This window comes from Lepidochelys kempii, chromosome 17, assembly GCF_965140285.1.
Source record: "Lepidochelys kempii isolate rLepKem1 chromosome 17, rLepKem1.hap1, whole genome shotgun sequence".
Lineage (NCBI taxonomy): Eukaryota > Metazoa > Chordata > Testudines > Cheloniidae > Lepidochelys > Lepidochelys kempii.
Genome location: NC_136396.1, coordinates 24,412,927 through 24,428,291, shown reverse-complemented (window position 1 = coordinate 24,428,291; position 15,365 = coordinate 24,412,927). Strand labels below are relative to the sequence as shown.

Genomic DNA, 15,365 nt, shown 5'->3' with positions numbered 1-15,365 from the left:
GGGCTCAGCGGTACCCCAGGTCCAGGTTGCACCCTGGGGAACCCATCACACCCGGGCCCTGGTGCGGGGCTCTGGGAATTCACTGACCGGCACATCCCAAACGGCTTCGCCCGCAGCCCTCCAAACTGAGCCGTGGGGCAGCAGCCTGCCCAGAGTGACAGGGGAACACACTCTGTGCTGTCACACTGTCTGAAGCTTCCCCATGCTTTCTACTGGCTGCAGGGAGCCTGGCTTGTAGCCGGAGCTGGGATCCCAACTCGCTCGCTGGCCACCCTGCCCCCCATTGCCAGTGGACCTAAGGCAGGAGCTCTCTATGCCACGTGCTGCAGGGCAGGGTGAAGCTCCATGGGGAACGGGGAGGGGAGGGATGTGAATATATCCCAGACATGCCAGCGACTCCACTGATTGCTCCCAAAGGGACAGACTGTCTCTGGGCTCGGATCCAAGTAGCTACACACTTCCAGGAGTGACAGGCGGGCACCCCATCACTATGGGCTGCACGGAGGGAGAAGGGGGAGGGAGCCAGCTTACCGTACTTGGCGGCTTTTGCTGCTGCTGCTGCTCCTGCTGGGATTCCAGCTGTTTGGGACACAGTAGAGAGAGAGTCAGGGCTCTGAGACGGGGAGAACACAACCCCACAGGCCCATCGGTCAGTCGAATTGTGCAACTTCACCTCCAACTCCTGGGACACCGCCGACACCGGGCACCACGCCAGGGACACCGCCGACACCGGGCACCACGCCAGGGACACCGCCGACTCCGGGCACCAAGCCAGGGACACCGCCGACACCGGGCACCAGGCCTCCAACACCAGCCGCTCCTGCAGAATTAGAGGAGAGAAACCCAGTCCCGGTCAACGCAAATACCCTAAGTGCCCACTGGAGCCGGGCCAGTGCTATTCTGCTGCTGTGCGCTCCCATCATGTCACCCCAGGACTCCTGCCCCATCCATCCCACCCTGCTCCCTGTCCCCTGACCGCTCCCAAAACCCCCACCCCTGACTGCGCCCCAGACCTCTGCCCCATCCAACCCCTTCTCCTTCCTGTCTACTCCCCCCCCTGCCCCCATTCAACCCCCCACCCCCTGACCGCCCCGACCCGTAGCCATACTCCCGCCCCCGGAACACCACCCCCCGAACTCCCCTGGCCTCTATCCAACCCCCCGGCTCCCTGCCCCCTGACCACGCTACCTGGAGCACCGGTGGCTGGTGGCGCGGCTGCACCAGGACAGGTAGCCAGGCCGCCCGGCTGGAGCCAGCCCAGAGACTGGGTCAGGCCAGGCCCCAGGAGCTCGCAGACCCCCCGCCCAGAGCATCGCGCTTGCAGCGCAGTGAGCTGGGGCTGCGGGGGAGTGGGAACAGCAGGGGCGGGGCCGGGGCTAGTCTCCCAGGCCAGGAGCTCAGGGACTGGGCAGGAGGGTCCCGCAGGCCGGATGTGGCCCGTGGGCCGTAGTTTGCCCACCTCCGCTCAAGTAGCTTTCTTCCCCGATGTGATTTTTGCCCAGACAGACTCTGTCTTATCCATTCCATCACTTCTAATTTCTTTACAGTCGACCTCGTCATTGATATACAATGCTACTCCACCACCTTTGCCTTTATTTCTGTCTTTCCTGAACAGCACATGCCCTTCCACACCTGTACTCCAGTCATGGAGTCCAGGGATGACCTGGGGAGCTATAGGCCAGGTAGCCTGACATCAATCCCGGGCAAAGTCATGGAAGGGCTGATATGGAATGCAGTCAGGAAAGTATTAAGGATAGCAGCATCCACGTCATCCCTACAGTTAGGGAGACAAAGGAAACTATATGGCCATAACAAAGGGAGGACTGGACCCTTCATGGTGCCCGGTCAGAGTGCAGATGAAGTGGGAGGCCAACGGGGGCCAGTCTTTGTTCCCAGGTCCTCAGCACTTGGCCCCAGACTAAGATAAGGTGCAGGGGGGAAACTTTAATTTACATTGCTGGCGATAGGTCCCTCTGGGACCAAGTGCCAGTGGGAAATCATCTGTAGCAGAACCTAGCTCTGGGAGATGCCCTCCTTTTGCTCACTTTGACCCCCTGTCTCCTCCCTCATCTGACACCCCCTCCTCCATCCCAACATGCCCTTCCCCTGATCACCCATCCCCTGGCTCATCTGACACCCCCTCCTTCACTCCAACACGCCCCTCCCCCCACAACCCTCCCCTCCCTCTCCTGACAGCCCTCCTCTCTCACACCTTGACACACGTCTCCTCTCCCTCACTTGAAGTACCCTGTCCCTCCTTCAGCAGAGACCCCTTTTCCTTTCCCCCAGCACACCCCCGCCTCACCCAGCACCACATGGCAGTGCCGGCTTGAGGTCAGTGAAGCCACCTCAGCCAGCCTTGCACCGCACGGATTCCCCCTACACCAGGAGTTCCCCATGGCCCTTCTCTTCCTTCTTGCATGCTGCAGTGTGCGCTTGATGGATTGGGAACTGAGGCCATTATGTATGAAGTGGATTCACACAGGCTGATGATAGAGCTGAAAAGAACATGCCCCGGGCCCTGGCGAGGGGCTCTGGGAATTCACTGACCGGCACATCCCAAACGGCTTCGCCCGCAGCCCTCCAAACTGAGCCGTGGGGCAGCAGCCTGCCCAGAGTGACAGGGGAACACGCTCTGTGCTGTCACACTGTCTGAAGCTTCCCCATGCTTTCTACTGGCTGCAGGGAGCCTGGCTTGTGGCCAGCGAGCGAGTTGGGAGCCCAGCTCCGGCTACCCTGCTCCCCATCACCAGTGGACCAAAGGCAGGAGCTCTCTATGCCACGTGCTGCAGGGCAGGGTGAAGCTCCATGGGGAACGGGGAGGGGAGGGATGTGAATATATCCCAGACATGCCAGCGGCTCCACTGATTGCTCCCAAAGGGACCGACTGTCTCTGGGCTCGGATCCAAGTAGCTACCCACTTCCAGGAGTGACAGGCGGGCACCCCATCACTATGGGCTGCACGGAGGGAGAAGGGGGAGGGAGCCAGCTTACCGTACTTGGCGGCTTTTGCTGCTGCTGCCGCTCCTGCTGGGATTCCAGCTGTTTGGGACACAGTAGAGAGAGAGTCAGGGCTCTGAGACGGGGAGAACACAACCCCACAGGCCCATCGGTCAGTCGAATTGTGCAACTTCACCTCCAACTCCTGGGACACCGCCGACACCGGGCACCACGCCAGGGACACCGCCGACTCCGGGCACCAAGCCAGGGACACCGCCGACACCGGGCACCAGGCCTCCAACACCAGCCGCTCCTGCAGAGTTAGAGGAGAGAAACCCAGTCCCGGTCAACGCAAATACCCTAAGTGCCCACTGGAGCCGGGCCAGTGCTATTCTGCTGCTGTGCACTCCCATCATGTCAGACACACCAAAGGAAGGGGCACTGTAAACATCCTGCACCATCCTGCCCGTTCATCTCAGCAATATACTAGAGAGACAGTCCGATGGGACAGGAATTCATTCTCCAAGGGAATAAAACATCTGCTCCACCAGGAACTAGGGAGGGTGTTAAAAGGCAACTGCTAAAGATATACAAATGTGCCGGACTGCATAACCTATACTCAAGAGTTTTAAAGAGCTGGCCGAGGAGGTGCCAGCGCTGTTAATGTTGATGTAATAAATCTTCAGACCTGGAGAAGTCCCAGAAGACTAGCAAAATGCCAATGTGTGCCAGTATTCAAATGGGAAAGTGGGATAGAATCATCAAATCATAGAATCATAGACTTTAAGGTCAGAAGGGACCATTATGATCATCTAGCCTGACCTCCTGCAAAATGCAGGCCACAGAATCTCACCCACCCACTCCTGTAACCAACCCCTAGCCTATGTCTGAGCTACTGAAGTCCTCAAATCATGGTTTAAAGACTTCAAGGTGCAGAGAATCCTTTAGCAAGTGACCCCGTGCCCCATGCTGCAGAGGAAGGTGAAAAACCCCTAGGGTCTCTGCCAATCTGCCCTGGAGGAAAATTTCTTCCTGACCCCAAATATGGCAATCAGTTAAACCCTGAGCACGTGGGCAAGACTCACCAGCCAGACACCTAGGACTCACCAGCCAGACAATCTGTAGTAACTCAGATCCCACCCCATCTAACATCCCATCACAGGCCATTGGGCATATTTACCGCTAATAGTCAAAGATCAATTCATTGCCAAAATTAGGCTATCCCATCATTCCATCCCCTCCATAAACTTATCAAGCTTAGTCTTGAAGCCAGATATGTCTTTTGCCCCTTCTGCTCCACTTGGAAGGCTGTTCCAGAACTTCACTTCTCTGATGGTTAGAAACCTTCATCTAATTTTGAGTCTAAACTTCCTGGTGGTCAGTTTATATCCATTTGTTCTTGTGTCCACATTGGTACTGAGCTTAAATAATTCCTCTCCCTCTCCGGTATTTATCCCTCTGAAAAATTATTGAGAGCAATCATATCTCCCCTCAGCCTTCTTTTGGTTAGGCTAAACAAGCCAAGCTCTTTGAGTCTCCTCTCATAAGACAGGTTTTCCATTCCTTGGATCATCCTAGTAGCCCTTCTCTGTACCTGTTCCAGTTTGAATTCACCCTTCTTAAACATGGGAGACCAGAACTGCACACAGTATTCCAGGTGAGGTCTCACCAGTGCCTTGTATAACGGTACTAACACCTCCTTATCCCTACTGGAAATACCTTGCCTGATGCATCCCAAGGTTGCATTAGCTTTTTACACGGCCATAGCACATTGGCGGCTCATAGTCATCCTGTGATCAACCAATACTCCAAGGTCTTTCTCCTTCTCTGTTACTTCCAAGTGATGCGTCCCCAGCTTATAAACAAAATTCTTGCTATTAATCCCTAAATGCATGACCTTACACTTCTTACCATTAAATTTCATCCTATTACTATTACTCTAGTTTACAAAGTCATCCAGATCTTCCTGTATGATATCCCAGTCCTTCTCTAAATTGGCAATACCTCCCAGCATTGTGTCATCCACAAACTTTATTGGCACATTCCCTCTTTTTGTGCCGAGGTCAGTAATAAAAAGATTAAATAAAATTGATCCCAAAACCGATTCCTGAGGAACTCCACCGGTAACCTCCCTCCAGTCTGACAGTTCACCTGTCAGTGTGACCCGCTGTAGTCTTCCCTTTAACCAGTTCCTTATCCACCTTTCAATTTTCATGTTGATCCCTATCTTTTCCAATTTAGCTAAAAGAAATCGAGGTAAATTAGAACCATTACGTTTCCTTTGTCTAAAAAATCTGTTACCTTCTCAAAGAAGGAGATCAGGCTGGGTTGGCAGGATCTACCTTTTGTAAAACCATGTTGAATTTTGTCCTATTTACCGTTGACCTCAATGTCCTTAACTATTTTCTCCTTCAAAATTTTTTCCAAGACCTCGCATACAACAGATGTCAAACTAACAGGCCTGTAGTTACCTTGATAACTTTTTTTCCCCTTTCTTAAAAATAGGAACTATGTTAGCAATTCTCCAGTCATATGGTACAACCCCTGAGTTTACAGATTCATTAAAAATTCTTCCTAATGGGCTTGCAATTTCATGTAACAATTCCTTTAATATTCTTGGATGAAGATTATCTGGCCCCCTGATTTAGTCCCATTAAGCTGTTCGAGTTTGGTTTCAACCTCAGATGTGGTAATATCTACCTCCATATCCTCATTCCCATTTGTCATCTTACCATTATCCCTGAGCTCCTCATTAGCCTCATTAAAGACTGAGGCAAAGTATTTGTTTAGATATTGGGCCATGCCTAGATTATCCTTCAATCCAATCCACTTCCCTAACTAATTTCCTTAATTTTTTAAAGTTAGCCCTTTTGAAACCAAAAACCATAGTCACAGATCTATTTTTGTTTATCCTTCCATTCAGTTTGAACTGAATTAGCTCATGATCGCTCGAACCAAGGTTGTCCCTTACAACCGTGTCTTCTACGAGGTCCTCACTGCTCACCAAAACTGAAACTAAAACGGCATCCCCTCTAGTCGGTTCAGGAACTCCTTGGTGAAGGAATCCATCAGCTATCGCATCCACGAAAATCTGAGCCCTATTATTATTATGAGCTCTTGTCCTCCAGTCTATATCTGGGAAGTTAAAGTCTCCCATGATCACACAATTCCCATTAGTATTTACTTCATTAAAAATATTAAAGAGGTCTCTATCCATATCCAGATCAGATCCTGTTGGTCTATAGCACACCCCAAGCACTATCCCAAGGGAGGCTCTAGTGCAGGGGCGGGCAAACTTTTTGGCCTGAGGGCTGCATTGGGCTTCGGAAATTGTATGGAGGCTGGTGAGGGGAGGGTGTGCCTCCCCAAACAGTCAGGCATAGCCCAGCCCCTTATCCCTCCCCCCCTCCGGCTTCTCGCCCCCTGTTGCCCACCCCGGGACTCCTGCCCCATCCATCCCACCCTGCTCCCTGTCCCCTGACCGCTCCCAAAACTCCCACCCCTGACTGCCCCCCGGACACCTGCCCCATCCAACCCCTTCTCCTTCCTGACTACTCCCCCCCCGGGACCCCTGCCCCCATTCAACCCCCCACCCCCTGACCGCCCCGACCTCTAGCCATACTCCCGCCCCCGGAACACCACCCCCCGAACTCCCCTGGCCTCCATCCAACCCACCGGCTCCCTGCCCCCTGACCACGCTGCCTGGAGCATCGGTGGCTGGTGGCGCGGCTGCACCAGGACAGGTAGCCAGGCCGCCCGGCTGGAGCCAGCCCAGAGACTGGGTCAGGCCAGGCCCCAGGAGCTCGCAGACCCCCCGCCCAGAGCATCGCGCTTGCAGCGCAGTGAGCTGGGGCTGCGGGGGAGTGGGAACAGCAGGGGCGGGGCCGGGGCTAGTCTCCCAGGCCAGGAGCTCAGGGGCTGGGCAGGAGGGTCCCGCAGGCCGGATGTGGCCCGTGGGCCGTAGTTTGCCCACCTCCGCTCAAGTAGCTTTCTTCCCCGATGTGATTTTTGCCCAGACAGACTCTGTCTTATCCATTCCATCACTTCTAATTTCTTTACAGTCGACCTCGTCATTGATATACAATGCTACTCCACCACCTTTGCCTTTATTTCTGTCTTTCCTGAACAGCACATGCCCTTCCACACCTGTACTCCAGTCATGGAGTCCAGGGATGACCTGGGGAGCTATAGGCCAGGTAGCCTGACATCAATCCCGGGCAAAGTCATGGAAGGGCTGATATGGAATGCAGTCAGGAAAGTATTAAGGATAGCAGCATCCATGTCATCCCTACAGTTAGGGAGACAAAGGAAACTATATGGCCATAACAAAGGGAGGACTGGACCCTTCATGGTGCCCGGTCAGAGTGCAGATGAAGTGGGAGGCCAACGGGGGCCAGTCTTTGTTCCCAGGTCCTCAGCACTTGGCCCCAGACTAAGATAAGGTGCAGGGGGGAAACTTTAATTTACATTGCTGGCGATAGGTCCCTCTGGGACCAAGTGCCAGTGGGAAATCATCTGTAGCAGAACCTAGCTCTGGGAGATGCCCTCCTTTTGCTCACTTTGACCCCCTGTCTCCTCCCTCATCTGACACCCCCTCCTCCATCCCAACATGCTCTTCCCCTGATCACCCATCCCCTGGCTCATCTGACACCCCCTCCTTCACTCCAACACGCCCCTCCCCCCACAACCCTCCCCTCCCTCTCCTGACAGCCCTCCTCTCTCACACCTTGACACACGTCTCCTCTCCCTCACTTGAAGTACCCTGTCCCTCCTTCAGCAGAGACCCCTTTTCCTTTCCCCCAGCACACCCCCGCCTCACCCAGCACCACATGGCAGTGCCGGCTTGAGGTCAGTGAAGCCACCTCAGCCAGCCTTGCACCGCACGGATTCCCCCTACACCAGGAGTTCCCCATGGCCCTTCTCTTCCTTCTTGCATGCTGCAGTGTGCGCTTGATGGATTGGGAACTGAGGCCATTATGTATGAAGTGGATTCACACAGGCTGATGATAGAGCTGAAAAGAACATGCCCCGGGCCCTGGCGAGGGGCTCTGGGAATTCACTGACCGGCACATCCCAAACGGCTTCGCCCGCAGCCCTCCAAACTGAGCCGTGGGGCAGCAGCCTGCCCAGAGTGACAGGGGAACACGCTCTGTGCTGTCACACTGTCTGAAGCTTCCCCATGCTTTCTACTGGCTGCAGGGAGCCTGGCTTGTGGCCAGCGAGCGAGTTGGGAGCCCAGCTCCGGCTACCCTGCTCCCCATCACCAGTGGACCAAAGGCAGGAGCTCTCTATGCCACGTGCTGCAGGGCAGGGTGAAGCTCCATGGGGAACGGGGAGGGGAGGGATGTGAATATATCCCAGACATGCCAGCGGCTCCACTGATTGCTCCCAAAGGGACCGACTGTCTCTGGGCTCGGATCCAAGTAGCTACCCACTTCCAGGAGTGACAGGCGGGCACCCCATCACTATGGGCTGCACGGAGGGAGAAGGGGGAGGGAGCCAGCTTACCGTACTTGGCGGCTTTTGCTGCTGCTGCCGCTCCTGCTGGGATTCCAGCTGTTTGGGACACAGTAGAGAGAGAGTCAGGGCTCTGAGACGGGGAGAACACAACCCCACAGGCCCATCGGTCAGTCGAATTGTGCAACTTCACCTCCAACTCCTGGGACACCGCCGACACCGGGCACCACGCCAGGGACACCGCCGACTCCGGGCACCAAGCCAGGGACACCGCCGACACCGGGCACCAGGCCTCCAACACCAGCCACTCCTGCAGAGTTAGAGGAGAGAAACCCAGTCCCGGTCAACGCAAATACCCTAAGTGCCCACTGGAGCCGGGCCAGTGCTATTCTGCTGCTGTGCACTCCCATTATGTCAGACACACCAAAGGAAGGGGCACTGTAAACATCCTGCACCATCCTGCCCGTTCATCTCAGCAATATACTAGAGAGACAGTCCGATGGGACAGGAATTCATTTTCCAAGGGAATAAAACATCTGCTCCACCAGGAACTAGGGAGGGTGTTAAAAGGCAACTGCTAAAGATATACAAATGTGCCGGACTGCATAACCTATACTCAAGAGTTTTAAAGAGCTGGCCGAGGAGGTGCCAGCGCTGTTAATGTTGATGTAATAAATCTTCAGACCTGGGCAAGTCCCAGAAGACTAGCAAAATGCCAATGTGTGCCAGTATTCAAATGGGAAAGTGGGATGACCTGGGGAGCTATAGGCCAGGTAGCCTGATATCAATCTTGGGCAAAGTCATGGAAGGGCTGATATGGAATGCAGTTAGGAAAGTATTAAAAATGGCAGCATGCCATTTAGTATGGTCTTACAGAGAAGAGAGCCTGTGAAAGAAGCCTGGCATTGTCTGGGATGAGAATACAAGTTTGGGTAACAAGGGCAACTATGTGGCCATAAGAAAGGGAGGATTGGACTCTTCATGTTGCTGTGTGCACTGAAGGCCATCTTACCGTACTTGGCTGCTTTTGCTGCTGCTGCTGCCGCTGGGCTTCCAGCTCCTGGGGATAAAGGAAGGAGAGGAAATCTCAGAAACCTGACACCACACAGACACAGAACGCAGAAGGCACATCGGCAGAGCCAGCTAAGCGCATTCACCTGCCACACCTGCAGCCCCTGGGCTGCCCCCAATACCGGGCACCAAACCAGGAACTGTACTGACACCAGGCACCAGGCCTGGGGAACCACCAGCCCTGGCTGGGCTCCAGCACCTGCAGAGAGCAACTGGAGTGAGACACAGCAAGAAGTAAGAGCACAGGGAGGAGAACCAGTCCTCTGAGGGGAGAGGAGGGAAGTCCAGGAAAACGGAGACCATGCGTGTCACAGAGTCCCTGGGCGATGCTCTGGAACTGCACCCCATGAAGCCAGTCAGGACTCTGGGGCAGTCGCCTTTCTGTGAGCAGCCTGTCTGTAGGACACAAAGCTCACACGGCTTCCACCTTCCTGGGTCTGACCTCGGAGCATTCAGCATCCTCTGCCCCTCCGTGCGCTTCCCCCCAGCGAGTCCGCTCAGGCGGGGTTCCTGGGGAAGCCAGAGGGTCCTGCCCCCCAACTCCGCAGTCAGACGTGACTCTCAGCCAGCCAGTAAAACAGAAGGTTTATTAGACGACAGGAACATGGTCTAACACAGAGCTTGTAGGTGCAGAGAACCAGACCCCTTAGCTGGGTCCATTTTGGGGCCAGTGAGCCAGACAACCACGTCTGCACTTCACTCCATGTCCCAGCCAGCCCCAAACTGAAACTCCCTCCAGCCCCTCCTCCTCTGCGCTTTGTCTCTTTCCTGGGCCAGGAGGTCACCCGATTCCTTTGTTCTCCAACCCTTCAGCTCCAACCCTTTGCAGGGGGGAAGGGCCCAGCCCATCAGTTGCCAGGAAACAGGGTGTTGGCCATTCTCTGTGTCCAGACCCCTGCACACACCTGCCCTGTAGGGCTCTGCAACGATCATACACCCTTCTCTCACCCCCTAGATACTTAAGAACTGCATAGGGGAAACTGAGGCACCCCCACACTATTCAGAGGAAACATTAAGAACAGTCCCACTTCGTCACAATGCGCCCTGTTCTATCCTGGGCAGGCATGAAGAGCAGACTGGCCTCTCACTCCAGAAACATCCTGCTTCACCAGTGCGGCTAGAGCCCAGCTTGGATTGGCAGCTTTTTTTGGAGTGAGAAGGAAGCCCCACTTCCGGGGTGCCCCCTCCTAGGCCTCCATCCAGGAACCAGTTCTGGAGTGCCATCACCACCACAAAGGGACGATGGAGCGAGCAGGGAGTTTTGCCTCCATCCAAATCCACCCTGGACACCCACGACTGAAAAGGGCTGCCCACACGGGGCACCCTTTGCAGGAGAAAGCTGGGAGAGATGTCCAAGCTCAAGCCTTCCCACTGCTCTGTGGGGCCAGCCTATCCCAGCCTGGGATGGGACACATCTCTGTGTGCGCTCTGGGCTAAAGCCCTGGGAGCCAGGACGCCAGGCTGGAGCTAGGTTTCAGAGTAGCAGCCATGTTAGTCTGTATCAGCAAAAACAACAAGGAGTACCTGTGACACCTTAGAGACTAAAAAATGTATTTGGGCATAAGCGTTCGTGGGCTGGACCCTCCGATCCTGCAGCATGCCGCGCACCATGGACCTGGCTGTCCTGGTTGCACCTTTCACAGCAGGTCACTCCAGAGCAGCAACTCTGGTGATACTGGAGGAGAACCTGCCCTCGCCTCTGCGGTTATAAGGCGAGACAGCTGTGCTGGAACTCAGCTGACGGCCTGGGAAGGATTCCCTGTGCCGTGGGGCAACAGGCATTGCCTGCCCTCAGGAGTGCTGTACTCAGAGCTGCCATGAGAGGTCCTCTGGCTGACAAGCTGTGAATCAATGGAGCTGGTTGAGGAGTGAGGAGCAGGAGCCCTTTGTGCACAGGCTAGTGCGCTGCACTGATGCCGCGGCTCGTGGGTGCTCCGTGCGAAGGACCCTACTGCAGCTAGACACAACCGGCGCCCAGCGTTGCTGAGGAAACGAATGTGACGTGTGCACCCCCACTGAAACCAGGGGTGCCTCTTCGCTGACTGCTGGAGGGGAAACAGAGCTGTGTCTCGTGCACATTCACCATCGCTTGCACACTCACACACAACACTGCCTGGGAGCAGGGCTTTCCAAAAGCAAAGATCGCACACACACCCCCCAACTCCCAAGAGAAAGCAGCTGCTGTCGTGGAGCTGAAAGGTCCTGGGGAAACACATCACAACACACAGCTAGCAGAATGGAATCTACCCGGACAAGCTGCTCTCCTCCCCATCAATGCTCCGCTGGTGCAGATCTGCTCGGAGCTACACCAGTGTGAATGCACAGACCTCCTCAGTGACCCCCGAGAGCGTCTCCTGCTGACATAGCTACTGCCACTCACAGGGGCTGGAGTAATTCAGGGGACGGGAGAGCTCTCCCATCTGCACTAGCAGCCCTACAGTGGCACAGCTGCACTGTAAGCTGTCTAGTGTAGCCATAGCCTGGGTTACCATGAGCTCAGCTGTGCAGGTCTCAGAGGGAGCTATAAAAAAAAGCTGTGAAACATCATGGCTTTAAAGTCTGATATCAGAGGCCCTTCTAGTGCAGGAAACAAATGCAGAATATCCCATCAGGCTGCAGAAATCCCCCTTTGCAGGCAGGGGATAACGTTCCCTCTCTTGCCCTGCAGGGCTGGGTAACCTGGCTTTAAATCAGGACAGAGAAGAGCTGTCCCTGGGGCAGGGCTGAGTCCTGCCTACCCTGGGCCGTGGCATCCTCTGTCCTCTGAAACTGCTCCGGGTGGGTCCGTCCCGGGGAGATGGATTGTGGGCTCAGGGCAGGTGAAAAGGTCAAAGGTGCTCCATAAACCCATTTATCTCATGGCTCAGCTGTTTGCCCTACGGTGCTGATTCATCACAGAGACTCTGTGCCAGGCATGCCACAAGAGGGACGCAGCACCTCCCGGCCAGCAACTGCCAGAGCCAGCCCTTAGGAGCTGCTCATCCCAGTGGGCCTGCGGGGAACAATCAGAGCCCACTCACCATACGCTGCTGCTTTTGCTGCTGCTGCTGCCTGGCTTCCAGCTCCTGGGTCACAAGGGAAGAGAGTCAGGGCTCTGAGATGGGGAACGCAGGCTCTGAGATGGGGAACGCAGCCTCACAGGCCCATTGGCTGGGCTAGTCAAGCACATTTACCTGCAATCCCTGGGACACCTGCAACTCCAGGGAGACCCCCAACGCCAGGCACCAGGCCTCCGAGACCTCCGACTCCGGGGATGCCAGCAGCACCAGGCACGACACCAGCACCTGCAGAGAGCACAGGAGCCAGACGAGCATCAGCACTCTGGTGCAGGGAGTGCAGAACGGCCCAAATCCCAGCAGAATCAGTGGCCAGGGTTACAAAGTCAGGGTCCACTCCAGAGTGAATGGAGCAGCAAGCTGCCCGCAGTGTCTCGGAGGGGCCCCGCTCACCAGGCTTCCCTACCAGTGCCCCTGCCTTTTGTGGAACGGCACAGTGAGGCCAGGCCTCCCAGCCCCCATCCAGGCAGGTCTCGCAGAGAACGTCTTTCTCTCTGGCTACACTGTGTCGCCCCATGCACCAGTCGTTATGTCCTTCATGGTGCACGTTCTCCCAGCTGTACGCGAGGCCTGGATGGCAGCGCAGGGCTGGAGCAGCGTGCCCAGGCTGACGTGCTGGGCCCATTAGTCCCTGTTGCCCTGTATCATTGCTGAGTCTAACACCACAATGGCGCTGCTGCCAAAGAGGCCTGGGACAGAGCAGCCCACATGCCCCCGCCGGCCAGAGCGGTGCAGGACGTGAGCACACACATGCTGCCCAGCCCCTCTGGGTGGCAGGGGAAGTCCAGTGGGACACCAGCACCTGGCCTTCAGGGGACCCCTCTCCTGGATCTCCAACTGGGTTCACTGGTCCTGCAGTGGGACCTTAACCCTACCCTGAGGCACTCCCAGCCTCACATCCCTAGGCTTTCCCCACTGCCTCATGCTGTGAGCTGCAGGCCCCACCAGCTCTGCAGTGCCATGGCTCACAGTGAGGGCTCTGCCGGGCTGTACTGGGTGGTGCAGGGACAGTCTGAGGGGCACACCCCAGAGCTGTGGTTGGCAGGTCAGGGTGGGGGTCTCAGGCTTTCGCTCTGGCTCTCTGGAAAGCCCCAAGGTGGGCTGGCCCCGATGCCCCATCACTCCCTGCCTCCTGCTCACATACACTCCAGCCCACAATGGCACCCCAGGGCTGGGGTTTCCAGCAGCCGTGGCTCCTTCGCAGGCTGAATGGGAACAGGGGTCCCTGGTGCTGCTGCCCATGGATGGAGCTGGGGTCTGCAAAGAGCAGGTTTATCCATCCGTCTCCATGCTGCCTTCCCAAGGGAGCCCGTTACCCGCCTGGCTCCTGCCAAACACACCACTCGGTTCCCTTTGGTGGTGCAGGCTCCGCAGTGCCACTCTCTAGCATCTTGGCCCATGCCCATCACCATGGCATCTAGGCTCAGGCAACTCACCATATTTAGCTGCTGCTTTAGCTGCTGCTACCTGAGCTCCAACTCCTGGAGACACAAATAAGAAGACGTTCAGAGATCTGGACTTCATCACATGCCTGCAGAACAGCCGCCCCCAGACCCCCTCGGCCACCCTCCAAACCCTGGCCACCCCCGTACTGAGCCAGAGAGACCCTCCTGGGTCTGCCTGTCACGTGAGGGGAACTCGTCCTTGGTGTCTGTGAAGGCGTCTGCCCTGCAGCAACCTGGCCTCTCCCCCATGGAGAGGCACAGAGTCAAGGAGCCCTGGCCACCGCCCAGACACCTGGCCCCCACAGTGAGAGCAATCCTACTGCCACGCACCTCGCCCTCCCCTGGAGCCAGCCCCATGCTCCCTCCCCCGAGAGTCAACTCTTCTCCCCTGCCCCAGCCACTCCCCCTCCCTTGAGTTAGCCCACCACTTCCCCAGAGCCAGCCCCATGCCCCTTCTCCCCCTCCCCCCAAAGCCAGTCCCTCTACCCCCTCCCCCAGAGCCAGCCCCATGCCCGTCCCCACAGAGCAGCCTGCAGCCTGAGCAGACTGGGAGGAAGGAAGGCTGGCTGGCCAGTCGCAGGGCCTGGCTCAAGGCCCCATTCCTGTGCCAAAGAGCGTGGGAGGCTCTAGGCAGCTGCCCCCTCGGCTCAGAGAGCTGCTCCCTGGGAAGAGGCCAAGCAGCGCACCTGTCCCTGTTGGGTATCCTGCCTTTCCCGCAGCACCAGCACCTAGCCCACCTGGTCCGTACCCTGCAACCACAAAGATCAGAGGACTCTGTTAGACCGTCCCATCAAGGCAGGCTGTGATGGGAGCAGGGCAGCCCAAAGGGCAGGGCATGCCAAGGCAGCCTGGGGATGTGGCAGAGTCCTGCTAGGTGGGAGCCAGATTTCCAAACGTCTTGGAGTGAGGCTGGCTGAGGCGTGAGGCATGTCCTCGGGGATGGCCAGTGCTCAGCTTACCGAGCCGCCGGAGGGAGCCAGGCTGGGGCCTCAGGACATCTGGCTTACAGCCCTGCGCTGCCGGGATGCCAGGAATTCAGGGAGACGGCTCCAGTTTGGGCCAGCCTCCAACTGGGAGATGTGCACAGTTGTCAGCATTCTTCCTCCCCTGCAAGTTGGCCCAGGGAGGCCGCTGCTCTGCACGGGGAGCAGGAGGGTGCATGGGCCTCCAGGAGGGGAGACTTGCACTCAGGTCTCAGGTAACAAAGTACAGCAATCAACAAACCCTGCTCTCCTCATGGAGCCCCTGGTCTGGCTGCTGACCTTGCTGGGGCTTCGATTGCACATGTGGCCAGGTCACTGTAGGTGGGTCACAGCACCGTCCCTTCTCTGCCTGGCAGCCCTGGGGCCAGCGCTGACTATGGGCGCAGGGACGTGGGGCCACAGCCCTGCACAGT

At 56.7% G+C, this 15,365-nt stretch overlaps 1 protein-coding gene across 3 annotated transcripts in view; it reads right to left on the bottom strand.

Annotated features, from left to right (window-relative positions):
• Nucleotides 1–15,365, bottom strand: part of ELN (elastin) — a 90,836-nt gene that overhangs the window by 32,994 nt on the left and 42,477 nt on the right. For all 3 annotated transcript variants that reach the window (XM_073315473.2, XM_073315472.2, XM_073315471.2), the window contains 10 exons: nt 14,656–14,718; nt 13,961–14,005; nt 12,642–12,752; nt 9,410–9,457; nt 8,591–8,707; nt 8,449–8,496; nt 3,137–3,253; nt 2,995–3,042; nt 674–820; nt 532–579 (listed from right to left, as the gene is read on the bottom strand). In XM_073315473.2, coding sequence (XP_073171574.2) covers nt 532–579; nt 674–820; nt 2,995–3,042; nt 3,137–3,253; nt 8,449–8,496; nt 8,591–8,707; nt 9,410–9,457; nt 12,642–12,752; nt 13,961–14,005; nt 14,656–14,718 — 792 coding nt within the window. The remainder of the gene's footprint in view (nt 1–531; nt 580–673; nt 821–2,994; nt 3,043–3,136; nt 3,254–8,448; nt 8,497–8,590; nt 8,708–9,409; nt 9,458–12,641; nt 12,753–13,960; nt 14,006–14,655; nt 14,719–15,365) is intronic.